The 12,971-nt window shown below is 39.6% G+C and overlaps 1 protein-coding gene across 2 annotated transcripts; it reads right to left on the bottom strand.

Annotated features, from left to right (window-relative positions):
- Nucleotides 1-4,202: 4,202 nt before the first annotated feature.
- Nucleotides 4,203-6,709, bottom strand: si:rp71-39b20.4 (potassium voltage-gated channel subfamily V member 2). 2 transcript variants are annotated; one of them, XM_046876616.1, is made up of 2 exons: nucleotides 5,331-6,709; nucleotides 4,203-4,852 (listed from the first exon to the last, which is right to left on the bottom strand). In XM_046876616.1, the coding sequence occupies exons 1-2, from the start codon at nucleotides 6,513-6,515 to the stop codon at nucleotides 4,580-4,582; spliced, it is 1,458 nt and encodes a 485-aa protein (XP_046732572.1). In that variant the 5' UTR covers nucleotides 6,516-6,709; the 3' UTR covers nucleotides 4,203-4,579. The 2 variants fall into 2 exon arrangements, with proteins under 2 accessions (XP_046732572.1, XP_046732571.1); XM_046876615.1 differs by having other exon boundaries at nucleotides 5,205-6,705.
- Nucleotides 6,710-12,971: the final 6,262 nt, after the last annotated feature.

The raw sequence follows: 12,971 nt of genomic DNA, 5'->3' as shown, positions 1-12,971 counted from the left end.
ATAGAAGGTGGTCACTTCATCACATCAAAATGATCAAGCGCACACACACTTTGCACACACTCATTCTTATACCCTGGTGTTTCATGACACCTTTACTTTTTTCTATTTTCTTCATCCTAGCAAAGTCCCCTTCCTGTGATTCCATATTTGGCTTTTCCTGTTCCCCCATTACCCTTATTTACGGCCTTTTCTCTATGTCACTTAAGAAAAGAATGTGTATACATCTTTCACCCCCTCTGGTACAGCCAGGCACCGCTTCCTCCTGCTCTCAGGTTTTTATGCGTGGACAACCATTTTATGCCTACTTTATCTTCCCTACATCTACTCTGTGTAAGTGTTCTGCTTTTATCATGCTATTTGCTATTCCATTTTTATTAAATCAAGCTATATTATTTTACTTAAATTGTCTTTTTGTATATGTTTAACTACATTATTCTACGTGGTTATGTTAGTGTCTAGGTCATACTTCATTTATATTATCTGAACTGACTGTTGCATAATGTGTTAAGCTTCACAACTATAATGATTGTAAGCTTATTACTTTTGTTGTTACATGCACATATTAGTTGTATATTTTTAGTTATTGTGATCTCTGTTTGTTTCTTTTATTCAGCTCCAACTTACAGACGTCCTGGGACATCTCTTAGGAGCATTCTTCACTAACAGCATCATAAATCTCACCTCTTCTCTGCACAATATACATGCTTTAGCCTTGTATGTTGTTCTTTCTTGTCTATCCAACACACTCATAACACCAGTCAGACTCTACTCTACTCTATTTATATCTGATCGCTATTGTGAATTATACTTGGAGTACATAGACTACATGAGACTGATTAAAACACATAAGCTAAAATAGGTTTTAATCAAGCTGCTTCTATTGTATCTAATAGGTTCTATACTAATTATTAGGTCAATTTATTAGTTGGATTAAAACACACTCTAGATAAGGTTAATTCAAACATTTTTCTCGACATCACTGCACTGCTTCCAGTACGTGGATGTTGATGATTTTTTTGTCCAATCAGATTTCAGCCTCTATGTGCTGCCATGTGAATCTAATCTGCTCAGAGCCTTCAGAATCAGTACTGCTGGACTTTTACCATAGAGAATATTACCAACAGCTCTGTTTCTTTAACCAATCAGATTTCAGATTCTCCTCACAGAGCAGATCACTGGACCAGAATAGCGTCAGCACTGTTCCGTCCTCTGATTGGTTGATCAGAGGAAAACTGTTACAGCCGAGTTCGACTGGTAAAACATGTGTGTAGCTCTGCACACATTAATACGTCTGAGTTACACTTTTTTATGCTTACGGAGGAAGAGAAATTAATTTGGCCTCAGACATACTTAAAAATAAATTGTGAAGAAAAGCTAGACATGGTGAGGAGGTCACCAACCCTGAAGCTAGCTAGCGTGTCTCAGCCCAGGAAAGGGTTTGTTCTCCACTTCCAGACCAGTGAATACGAGCAGTACCTCTGGATTACACCCTCTGGGGGGCGCTGCACATTATGAGTCTGTATCTCTGGTGAGTAGGTTGTGTTTTATTTACATTTTAATGTTTTTGTCATGTTATTAGACAAATATTGATTGTGAACTGCTCCAGATGTTGTAGGTGCACAGTTGTGGTTGTAGTGTAGAGGTTTGGAGTGTAACTGGGTTTGTTGGTTTAGTAAAATGGTTTTCACCTCCATATGTGAAACGTCTCTCTGTAATGACACGTGTTGTTATATTGTGTTTTTGTATTGTATTAATGGTTTCTATAATTGTGACGTGATAGTGGTGTATTAAGAGGTGGATTAAGTCGGGTACGTCCACAATGAAGGCCCAGGTACCAAGTGTAAGGCCCGTCACTGCACCAGACAATATCAGTAGTAAAAAATCCTTATTTCATTTAATTTAATTTCATTTTAAAAACATTTTATTTGTATAGTGATCTTTACAATAAACATTGTCTCAAAGCAGCTTTAGAGCGATAAAGAGTTTATAATTTAAATTGTAATATAAAACATATGTAATAACATTTAAGATCAGTTCGGAAAAAAACTTTTGTTCAATTATATTTTTATTCAGTACATTTGTGACATTTTCAGAAGTAAAGAAAAATAACTCACACTAACAGTCAGAGTTAAACACTCACAGTCAGAGTTACACACACTCACAGTCAGAGTTACACACACTCACAGTCAGAGTTACACACACTCACACAGTCAGAGTTAAACACTCACACAGTTAGAGTAACACACACTCACAGTCAAAGTTACACACACTCATAGTCAGAGTTACACACACTCACAGTCAGAGTTAAACACACACACAGTTAGAGTAACACACACTCACAGTCAAAGTTACACACACTCACACAGTCAGAGTTAAACACTCACACAGTTAGAGTTACACACACTCACAGTCAGAGTTAAACACACTCACACAGTTAGAGTAACACACACTCACAGTCAAAGTTACACACTCACACAGTCAGAGTTAAACACTCACACAGTTAGAGTTACACACACTCACATTCAGAGTTACACACACACAGTCAGAGTTAAACACACTCACACAGTTAGAGTTACACACACTCACAGTCAGAGTTACACACACTCACAGTCAGAGTTACACACACTCACAGTCAGAGTTACACACACTCACAGTCAGAGTTACACACACTCACACAGTCAGAGTTAAACACTCACACAGTTAGAGTAACACACACTCACAGTCAAAGTTACACACACTCATAGTCAGAGTTACACACTCACAGTCAGAGTTAAACACACACACAGTTAGAGTAACACACACTCACAGTCAAAGTTACACACACTCACACAGTCAGAGTTAAACACTCACACAGTTAGAGTTACACACACTCACAGTCAGAGTTAAACACACTCACACAGTTAGAGTAACACACACTCACAGTCAAAGTTACACACACTCACACAGTCAGAGTTAAACACTCACACAGTTAGAGTTACACACACTCACATTCAGAGTTACACACACTCACAGTCAGAGTTAAACACACTCACACAGTTAGAGTTACACACACTCACAGTCAGAGTTACACACTCACAGTCAGAGTTACACACTCACACAGACAGAGTTAAACACTCACACAGTTAGAGTTACACACACTCACACAGACAGAGTTACACACACTCACACAGTCAGAGTTACACACACTCACAGTCAGAGTTACACACACTCACACAGACAGAGTTAAACACTCACACAGTTAGAGTTACACACACTCACACAGACAGAGTTAAACACTCACACAGTCAGAGTTAAACACTCACACAGTCAGAGTTACACACACTCACAGTCAGAGTTACACACACTCACACAGTCAGAGTTACACACACTCACACAGTCAGAGTTAAACACTCACACAGTCAGAGTTACACACACTCACAGTCAGAGTTACACACACTCACAGTCAGAGTTACACACACTCACACAGTCAGAGTTACACACTCACAGTCAGAGATAAACACTCACACAGTTAGAGTTACACACACTCAGTCAGAGTTACACACACTCACAGTCAGAGTTACACACACACAGTTAGAGTAACACACTCACAGTCAAAGTTACACACACTCACACAGTCAGAGTTAAACACTCACACAGTTAGAGTTACACACACTCACAGTCAGAGTTAAACACACTCACACAGTTAGAGTAACACACACTCACAGTCAAAGTTACACACACTCACACAGTCAGAGTTAAACACTCACACAGTTAGAGTTACACACACTCACATTCAGAGTTACACACTCACAGTCAGAGTTAAACACACTCACACAGTTAGAGTTACACACACTCACAGTCAGAGTTACACACTCACAGTCAGAGTTACACACACTCACAGACAGAGTTAAACACTCACACAGTTAGAGTTACACACTCACACAGACAGAGTTACACACACTCACAGTCAGAGTTACACACACTCACAGTCAGAGTTACACACACTCACACAGACAGAGTTAAACACTCACACAGTTAGAGTTACACACTCACACAGACAGAGTTAAACACTCACACAGTCAGAGTTAAACACTCACACAGTCAGAGTTACACACACTCACAGTCAGAGTTACACACACTCACACAGTCAGAGTTACACACACTCACACAGTCAGAGTTAAACACTCACACAGTCAGAGTTACACACACTCACAGTCAGAGTTACACACACTCACAGTCAGAGTTACACACACTCACACAGTCAGAGTTACACACACTCACAGTCAGAGATAAACACTCACACAGTTAGAGTTACACACACTCACAGTCAGAGTTACACACACGGCAGGTCCTTTGTTAACATGTTAAGTCTTAAAGCTGATTAACAATTAAACCCGTAACTTAGCTTGAGGACAGAAGAGTTAAATGTCTACAAAGATCAGCGCACATTTTAAATGTTCCAACCTTTACCTTAACCCCTTATTTGAATACATGTTAAATATAGTTTTTCTTTCAAAATCATTTCTATTATTAAACTTTTGTGAAGATGATTAAGGTGATGATAATTTCAGAGATAATGAAGAGGATGATGTTTATGCATCTAATGCTCATAGTCTGTTTCAGTGTCTGCAGAATTAAAACAATTCTCACACTTGCGTTGTAAGCGTTTTTTGAGGTTCAGACTGCGCTGGATTTTTGTGTTGGTATATTCCTGTGCTTTGAGTTTAGAATAATAATCTGAAAATTTATTAAAGAGGATAGAAATTGGCATTCCATTTAAAATAATCCCAAATGAAATGCAGCCAAATGCCACAACACAACCAGAAAACGAAACTGGAATCACATCACCGTAACCCACAGTGGAGATGCTCACCTGAAAGAAAGAATAAATAAATAAAATAATAATAATTCATTATTTTACCAAACATGATCCTCAACCCTCATCAGCTTAGCTGTGTCCTGTCTCAACTGTAAGCTGCTTCAAAATAAACATCAGTGTAAAGAGATACATTTTAATTTTAAAATATTAATAAACCTTTCTATCAACTTTCTATCAATTTCTATCAACATATGTATTGGTTATGTATAAAATCATTATATAGGTTACCTAAGATGAATATGCAAAGATAAACAAATTTAGCCACTGTTAAATATAATGTTTAATGACACTGCTGTTTACTTCTGTGTGTATTTGTGTGTGTGTATTTGTGTGTTTTTGTACTCACTGCTGCCCACCACCAGGTATCTGGAATGCTGCTGAATGGAGTTCCAATCACATCTTGTTCCACTGAATACATCAGCGCAGAAAAAACAAAGATTCCCATAATAATAAATAAAAATAAGCAGCATACCTGCTCGAAACACTGACGCAGAGTGAAACCAAATGCTCGCATCCCTGTCGAGTGTCTTGCTAATTTCAGGATGCGAAATATTCTCATCAATTTGACAATTTTTAGCACTTTGCTGACTTTGCTCACTCGTGCCATTGTTTTGAGGTCGTCTTGAACACTAAGATCTTCTTGATCAGAAAACATTTCAAACACAAGCTGAATAAAATATGGCATCACGGCTACCAAGTCAACAAAGTTCAGGGCACTTTTGAGGAAATTGTTTACATCACAGGTGGTCAGGAGACGGAGGAAATACTCAGAAGTGAAGAAGAGAATTGAAAGGATCTCAACAAACTCCATGTATGTTCTTCCATGGATTTTATATTCGGTCAGTTCATTCACAGTGTTTAAAGTCATGGCCACAATCGAGATGAGCACAAAGGTGGTGGACATCACAGCAAAAAACTTTGCACCCACAGAAGAGTATGGGTTTTCCATTAAATCCCAGAGTGTCTTACGAAAATCACCCAGAATCATTGTTTTAAATCCCTCGTCATTGTGAACAGGTTCAATTTCAGCCATCAGTTCTTTATTCACCTTCAGCTGGTCTCGAATTTCATCCACTTTCTCCTCGTACAGGATTCGACAGCAGCGAGGTGTGTCATTCAGGTTTAAACCCCAAAAATCTATTTCTTCCTCAAAGTGAATGGGACACACACTCTCCATCACCCACAGCATGTTACTGTAGTAAAGGTGGAAGATGTAGTGGAAGAATGTTGGGTCTCGATCAAAGAAAAATTCATTATTGATTACACAATAATCATCGCAGAGCGTCAGACGCTTTACAGGATCTGAACACACAGCTAAAGCCCCGATTCGTGATTTAGGATATTTAATTGCCAAATGTTTGGAAAGATGAAACAATTTTCCACCTACATTAAGACTTATCATTTGTGGAAGTCGGTGCTGTGGCTTTGCATCATTACATTTATGTTCCTTACTTTTTAAATCTTCTACTTTATTCGCCGGACTGTTAAGTCTGTCCATCGATGTCCATGGTTTGACAGAACTGTCCTGTGAAAAAGGAAAAGCACTGTCCTCTTCCCCAATGCTTTGTGAGAAGCTGGCATTGAGTTTAATGCTAGCGAAAAGACTCGATCTCCTCTTTATCAGCTGTTTGAAATGACATCTCGATTGGTTCATCATTGTAGGTCTACAGAAAAAATTAGGAATAAGATAAATAATAGTTTTAAATTGTAACTAAAAGAAATACAAACATAAAAAATATAATCAACCCCCCATGTAGCCACTCTCCACGAAAGACAAACAGAGCAGAAGGCAATAAGCTGGGGATTTAATCACTGCACACACTCTTAATCTTTTGGAGTTAAAAATACAGCCATCAGATTAGTGAAGTGATTTAAAGCTCAAGCAAATAAAAGAAGTTTCAACATGACACATAGAGGCCCACTGTAATTGTTATAGGGTCATTCAACTTTGAATATTTACTATATTGTGTGTGTGTGTGTGTGTGTGTGTGTGTGTGTGTGTGTGTGTGTGTGTGTGTGTGTGTGTGTGTGTCAAGTGAAGTGAAGTGAAGTTTATTTTTATAGCGCTTTTCACAACAGACATTTTCTCAAAGCAGCTTAACATAACCCTAACCCTAACCCTTTAAGAGTGTGATTATAGTCTTTAAACACTACAGAACACTGGAGAGTGAGAACTAACATGAGCACTGGAGTGTATGATTATGAGTGATGATCTTTCTACAGTCTTTTACAGTCATTGTGGTTATAAAACCAGGAGCTACTGAACAACTCATAAAATAGCTCAACATCTGAGATCATCACAGATCCAGCATCAGCTTCTCCATGCCAGAGTCTTTAAACACTCCAGGAGGTCCAGTGTCCAAACCCCACAATTGGTGGGATCCAATTGGCACTGGTACGTCTCTAAATAGTTCGGGATATGTGTGGGCATCTACTTCTTTAAAGGTCCATAATCTTCATAAGGTGGGACGTGACTGGAGCTGGAGCAACCTCAGGATGCCTCGGGATGGGGAGAGAAATAGAAGCAGTGGAGAGGAATTAGCGTAGCTGCTGTTCATGATATTAACAGCACAAGTTGATAATGTGCATGTGATCAGATGTTCTGGAGTTCTTTAATCTGCACTTAATGTTCTTTAATCTGCACTTAAACTGGGAGAGTGTGTCTGAGCCTGTCAGGAAGACTGTTCCAAAGTTTAGGAGCTAAATGTGAGAATGTTCTACCACCTTTAGTGGACTTTGCTATTCTACTACTAGAAGTCCAGAGTTTTGAGATCTGAAGGAGCATGATGGATTGTAGTGTGTTAGAAGACTGGAGAGATACATGGAGATAAACCATTTAGTGTTTTGTAGGTAAGTAGCAGTAGTTTGCAGTGATTTGAAATTAAACAGGAAGCCAGTGTAGGGACGATAAGATTGGGGTTATATGATGAGATTTTCTTGACCTTGTGAGAACTTTGACTGCTGCATTCTGAACTAACTGAAGCTTGTTTATTAATGATGCAGGACATCCACCTAGTAATGCATTACAATAGTCCAGTCTGGAGGTCATGAACGCATGGGCGAGCTTCTCTGCATCAGATATAGACAACATGTTTCTTAGCTTAGCAATATGTCTAAGGTAAAAGAAGCTGTTTTTGTAACTTGGTTGATGTGATTTTTAAAAGACAAGTTGCTCTAAAATAACTCCCAGGTCTTTTATTGTTGAACTAGTGGTTACAGAACATCCATCTAAATGCAAGTTGAAATGCGGGAGCTTCTGTGTACTGGTTTTTGGGCCGATGAGCAAAATCTTCATCTTATCAGAATTTAATAATAGACAGTTATAAGTCTATGTCTGTTGGAAGAGTTTGTTAACTCTTCAAACATTTTGTTTCTATTCTAATACAAAATACACACCAACATATACTCAGCAATCAGTCAAACAAAAAAAAATTCTGAAAGCTAATTAAAGAAGAAAATGTGTTGATTAGGGATCTGTAATAAAATAATGATTATTTTAATACTAATGTTGGACTGAGAGAATTGTTTTTTACAATTATTAATTATCCTACATGGTGTTTTCTACATAAATTAGTTTATTATTAGTTTAACATGAATAGAAAATAGGGTTAGTCTTCCGCTGTGCCTCCAATCATTTTACAGACAAATCAACATTTTTTCATAAATCCTGTGATCACTGGGTTATTTGGATCTTCTAGGAGCAATTATAAAAGAAAAACTGCTGATCACTCAAAAAAGAAACAGATTCAAGGGAAAATGTCAGCATTCTCTTGTTCATTCACAATACCTGACAAAGTGAAAGCAGTTAAATGAAACATTAAAAGATTGTGTTTCAGTTTAAAAATGGTTTGTGTCATTAAATTATTTAACATTTAAATGTTTAACATGAAATTTTTTAACCTAACCTTATCGCCTATCCTCAGTGTCCATCCAGCTAGACGGGCTAACCGTGTTTTGTGCTGACAGAAGCGCAGCTCTGTGCGGTGACTCGCGGTGGTGGTGTGTGTCTTTATATTATGTTTATATTAACATGGAATGGTGCAAGAACTCTGTGCTTGTCTCACGCTGCTGCTCATCACTTGTGGAGTGCGTGACTGTAAGATGCAGGAATTCACCACTGTTTTTATTGTCAGAGTAAACATTCCCCCCAGCGCTAATTCTATGGAGGCACTGTGTAAACTCTACGGGGATATTAGCGACCTGCAGAATTTAAACTATGTGAATCTCAGGACTGTACTAACCCTAAACTCCATCAGCATGTGGACTTTGCAACAAGAGGAGCGAACACACTGGATCTTGTTTACACAAACCATACCATGCGGAGCCCTGACCCCACCTCAGCTACTCAGACCACATCTCTGTTATGCTAATTCCAACATATAGACCGCACGTCAGACGCTCTAAACCGGTTCTGAAACAGGTAAAAACCTGGCCAGAAGGAGCCACTTCTGCTCTTCAGGACTGTTTTAAATGCACTGACTGGGACATGTTTAGAGATGCTGCAACCAACGGTGATTCCATTAACTTGGAGGAGTACACATCATCAGTGACCAGCTACATCAGCAAGTGCGTTGATGACGTGACCATCTCCAAGACCATCACTACACGAACTAGAAGCCGTGGACGACTGCAAAACTGTGTATGCTGTTAAAACAGACATGTCCTTCAGAGCAGGGGACAGGACAGCCTTAAAGACAGCAAGTGCAGAGGCATCAGAGAGGCAAAGAGCACACAAGCCAAGAGAATCCACGGCCACTTCCAGGACAGCGGAGTCACCCGGCACATGTGGCAGGGCATCCAGGCGATCATGAACTACAAGACAACATCACCTGCTTGTGACCATGACGCCTCCCTCCCAGATGTGCTGAACGACTTCTATGCCCGTTTTAAGATACAGAACAACGTGGAGGCAAGGAAGACCACCCCTCCTCCCAGTGACCAGGTGCTCTGTCTAACCACAGCTGAATTGAGGAAAACTATATGCAGAGTTAACCCACGGAAATCTGCTGGACCATACAACATTCCTAGCAGAGTCCATATGAAATGTGCAGAACAGCTAGCGGATGTCTTCACAGACATCTTCAACATCTCCCTGAGCAGCAACGTTGTTCCTACGTGCCTCAAGACGACGACAATCGTCCCTGTGCCAAAGAAGTCTACTGTCTCTTGCCTCAATGGGTGTGAACACGACGGGATGATAGTCATTGAGGCAAGAGACAGTAGACTTCTTTGGCACAGGGACAATTGTCGTCGTCTTGAGGCACGTAGGAACAACGTTGCTGCTCAGGGAGATGTTAAAGATGTCTGTGAAGACATCCGCTAGCTGTTCTGCACATTTCCTATGGACTCTGCTAGGAATGTCCCAGCTACTAGCCTCACTAGACCCCATGCAGTTTGCGTATCGTCCAAACCGGTCCATAGATGATGCCATCTCCACAACCCTCTATTTGGCCCTTACCCACCTGGGCAACAAGGACACGTACGTACAAATGTTGTTCATAGACTTCAGCTTAGCATTCAACACAGTCATCCCTCAGCATCTGATTGATAAGCTGAGCCTACTGGGCCTGAACACATCCTGGACTTCCAGCGTCTCCAGCACCACCACAGTGAGCATAGGGCCCCTCAGGGCTGTGTGCTCAGCCCACTGCTGTTTACTCTGCTGACTCATGACTGTGTAGCAATGCACAGCTCGAACCACATCGTCAAGTTCGCTGACGACACGATCGTGGTGGGTTTCATCAGCAAGAATGATGAGTCAGCATACAGATAGGAGGTGGAACAGTTAACAACTTGGTGTGGAGCCAACAACCTGTCTCTGTATGTTGTCAAAACCAAAGAGATGTTTGTGGACATCAGGAGAGAACAGAGCGGCCATTCTCCACTGAACATCGATGGATCCTCAGTGGAGATCGTCAAGAGCACTAAATTCCTTGGTGTTCATCTGGCGGATAACCTCACCTGGTCACTCAACACCAGCTCCTTTGCCAAGAAAGCCCAGCAGCATCTCTACTTCCTGAGAAGGCTGAGGAAATCTCATCTCCCTCCCCCCATCCTGACCATGTTCTACAGTGGGACCATTGAGAGCATCCTAAGCAGCTGCATCACTGCCTGGTTTGGGAACTGCAACGTCTCGGATCACAAGACCCTACAGAGATTATCGGAGTCTCCCCCTATCTCTCCCCTCTTATAAGGACATTCACACCACACGCTGCACCGCAAAGCCAACAGCATTGTGGACGACCCCACACCCCCCTCACACACACCAGTCACACACACTCTTCACCCTCCTGCCATCAGGAAAGCGGTTCTGAAGCATTCGGGCCGTCACATCCAGCCTTTTTCCCGCAAGCCATCAGGCTTCTCAATACACAGAACTAAACTGAAACTTTCAATCCATTCCACCACCATTTATTATTATTTATACTTAACCATATTACACCGTTTACATGCTGTTTTTTGCACCTCTTGACTGCTACTGTTTCTGAGTTATAGTCTTTATAGTTCTCCTTACACAGTACTGTATATTCAGAGTAAACTGTAGGTTTACCGGTCGGCGCTCTCTTGTGTTATGTGTATTGTCCTACACTGTCTTGTGTTGCCTGTCTGTCTGTTTGTACTGTCTGTCTGTCTGTTTGTACTGTCTGTCTGTACTGTTTTTCGTCTGCACTGTTTGCACTCGGTTGCACTCGATGCACTTTATGTAGCTTTATGTTGTGTGTTGTAGCTCTATGTTGTTTAGTGTTGCACCAGGGTTCTGGAGGAACTTTGTTTCGTTTTTACTGTGTACTGTGTACCACTGTGTATATTGTATAGACATGACAATAAAAGCCTCTTGACTCTTGACTCTCTTGAATCTTGATCACAGCAGCACCGCCTACCCACTACAACAACATTTTAACGGTTATGGAAATACAACAGCACCGTCTGGTGTTTCAAACAAAGAATTACGCGGGGTCTGGTTTGTGAAATCGGTGAGTGTAATACCACAGCTTACAGCTAACACAGTTAGCATAGATTTTATCTGTGAAATTTTTTTTTTCCAACAAACATTACCAAATTAAATTCTTATTATAAATATGGTGTTTTTCTTCTATAAATTATTATTAATACAACTGGAATTTTAAAAATTTGGGATGCTGAAAACAGAAAACATCAAATATACCCATTTAAATATGAAGATATTAGGGTAAAAACAGGGATGGGTTTCCTTGTTTTATTGGATGAGTGTTTGTGTGTTTGTGTGCAATTACACATGGCTTCAATGAGTATACACCATTAAAAGCAAACACAGCAAGCTTAATTTTATATTTACAACCGTGTTCATGTAAATCAATTATTTTACGTGGAACAAAAATATATTGAGTTAAATTTTTCTTTCATGTGGATTAAAATTTTTTGTTGACTTTTAGTCAGTGTTGGTTTCGTAGCCTTTTCAGCAGAGGTGGCAAAAGTACAAACATCCTTTACTTAAATAGAAGTGCAGATACTCATGTTTTAAAAACTTGAAGTTCTGGCTACACTTTTTTACTCAAGTTAAAGTAAAGAATTTTGAGCTCTGACATGTATTTCAGTAAAAACTAGTGATTATTACTACCTGTTTTAGTGTCATGCTGGTAACTGAACCTCACGACATATTAATATCAGGGCTGTGAATCAATTCAAATATTTAATCGAGATGTTCTAAATGTACCTAATGTAAGTTTTTTATACTCTAATCAACATGGACAAATATTGATGCTTAATGCAAATGCATATTTATTATTCGTGAAACCAAACTCAACATAGAGCATGAAGAAAAAATATTCTTGTAAACCTTTAAAAGTAATTATGGTGTTTTAAATTACAGTACATAAATTATCAGGACACCAAACAGAAACTTTGTTTCCACACGGACGGTTAATGAGGTGATACAGGAGAAACTACACCTCTTGGAACTTACATACGGATTTCAGAATCAGAGAATATTTGTATTCAATGTGAATTGATTTATTTAAAAGAAGACTTTTTGAGTTTTCTATATATACGTATTTATTATGGCAAATATTCACTAAGATTCAGGTCATTTGTGTGTCTGTAAAGAGAGATGACTAAGATGGCAAAAAGTGCACCG

Source organism: Silurus meridionalis, chromosome 20, assembly GCF_014805685.1.
Source record: "Silurus meridionalis isolate SWU-2019-XX chromosome 20, ASM1480568v1, whole genome shotgun sequence".
In the NCBI taxonomy this organism is placed as follows: domain Eukaryota; kingdom Metazoa; phylum Chordata; class Actinopteri; order Siluriformes; family Siluridae; genus Silurus; species Silurus meridionalis.
Note: the sequence above shows the minus strand (reverse complement) of the source record. Positions and strands in the feature narration are given on the sequence as shown.

Coding starts and splice junctions, on each gene's coding strand:
- si:rp71-39b20.4 (XM_046876615.1), bottom strand. CDS start 6,515: ATGATGAACCAATCGAGATGTCATTTCAAACAGCTGATAAAGAGGAGA. Junction 4,853..5,204: donor ATACCTGGTGGTGGGCAGCA/GTGAGTACAAAA, acceptor TCTTTCTTTCAG/GTGAGCATCTCCACTGTGGG.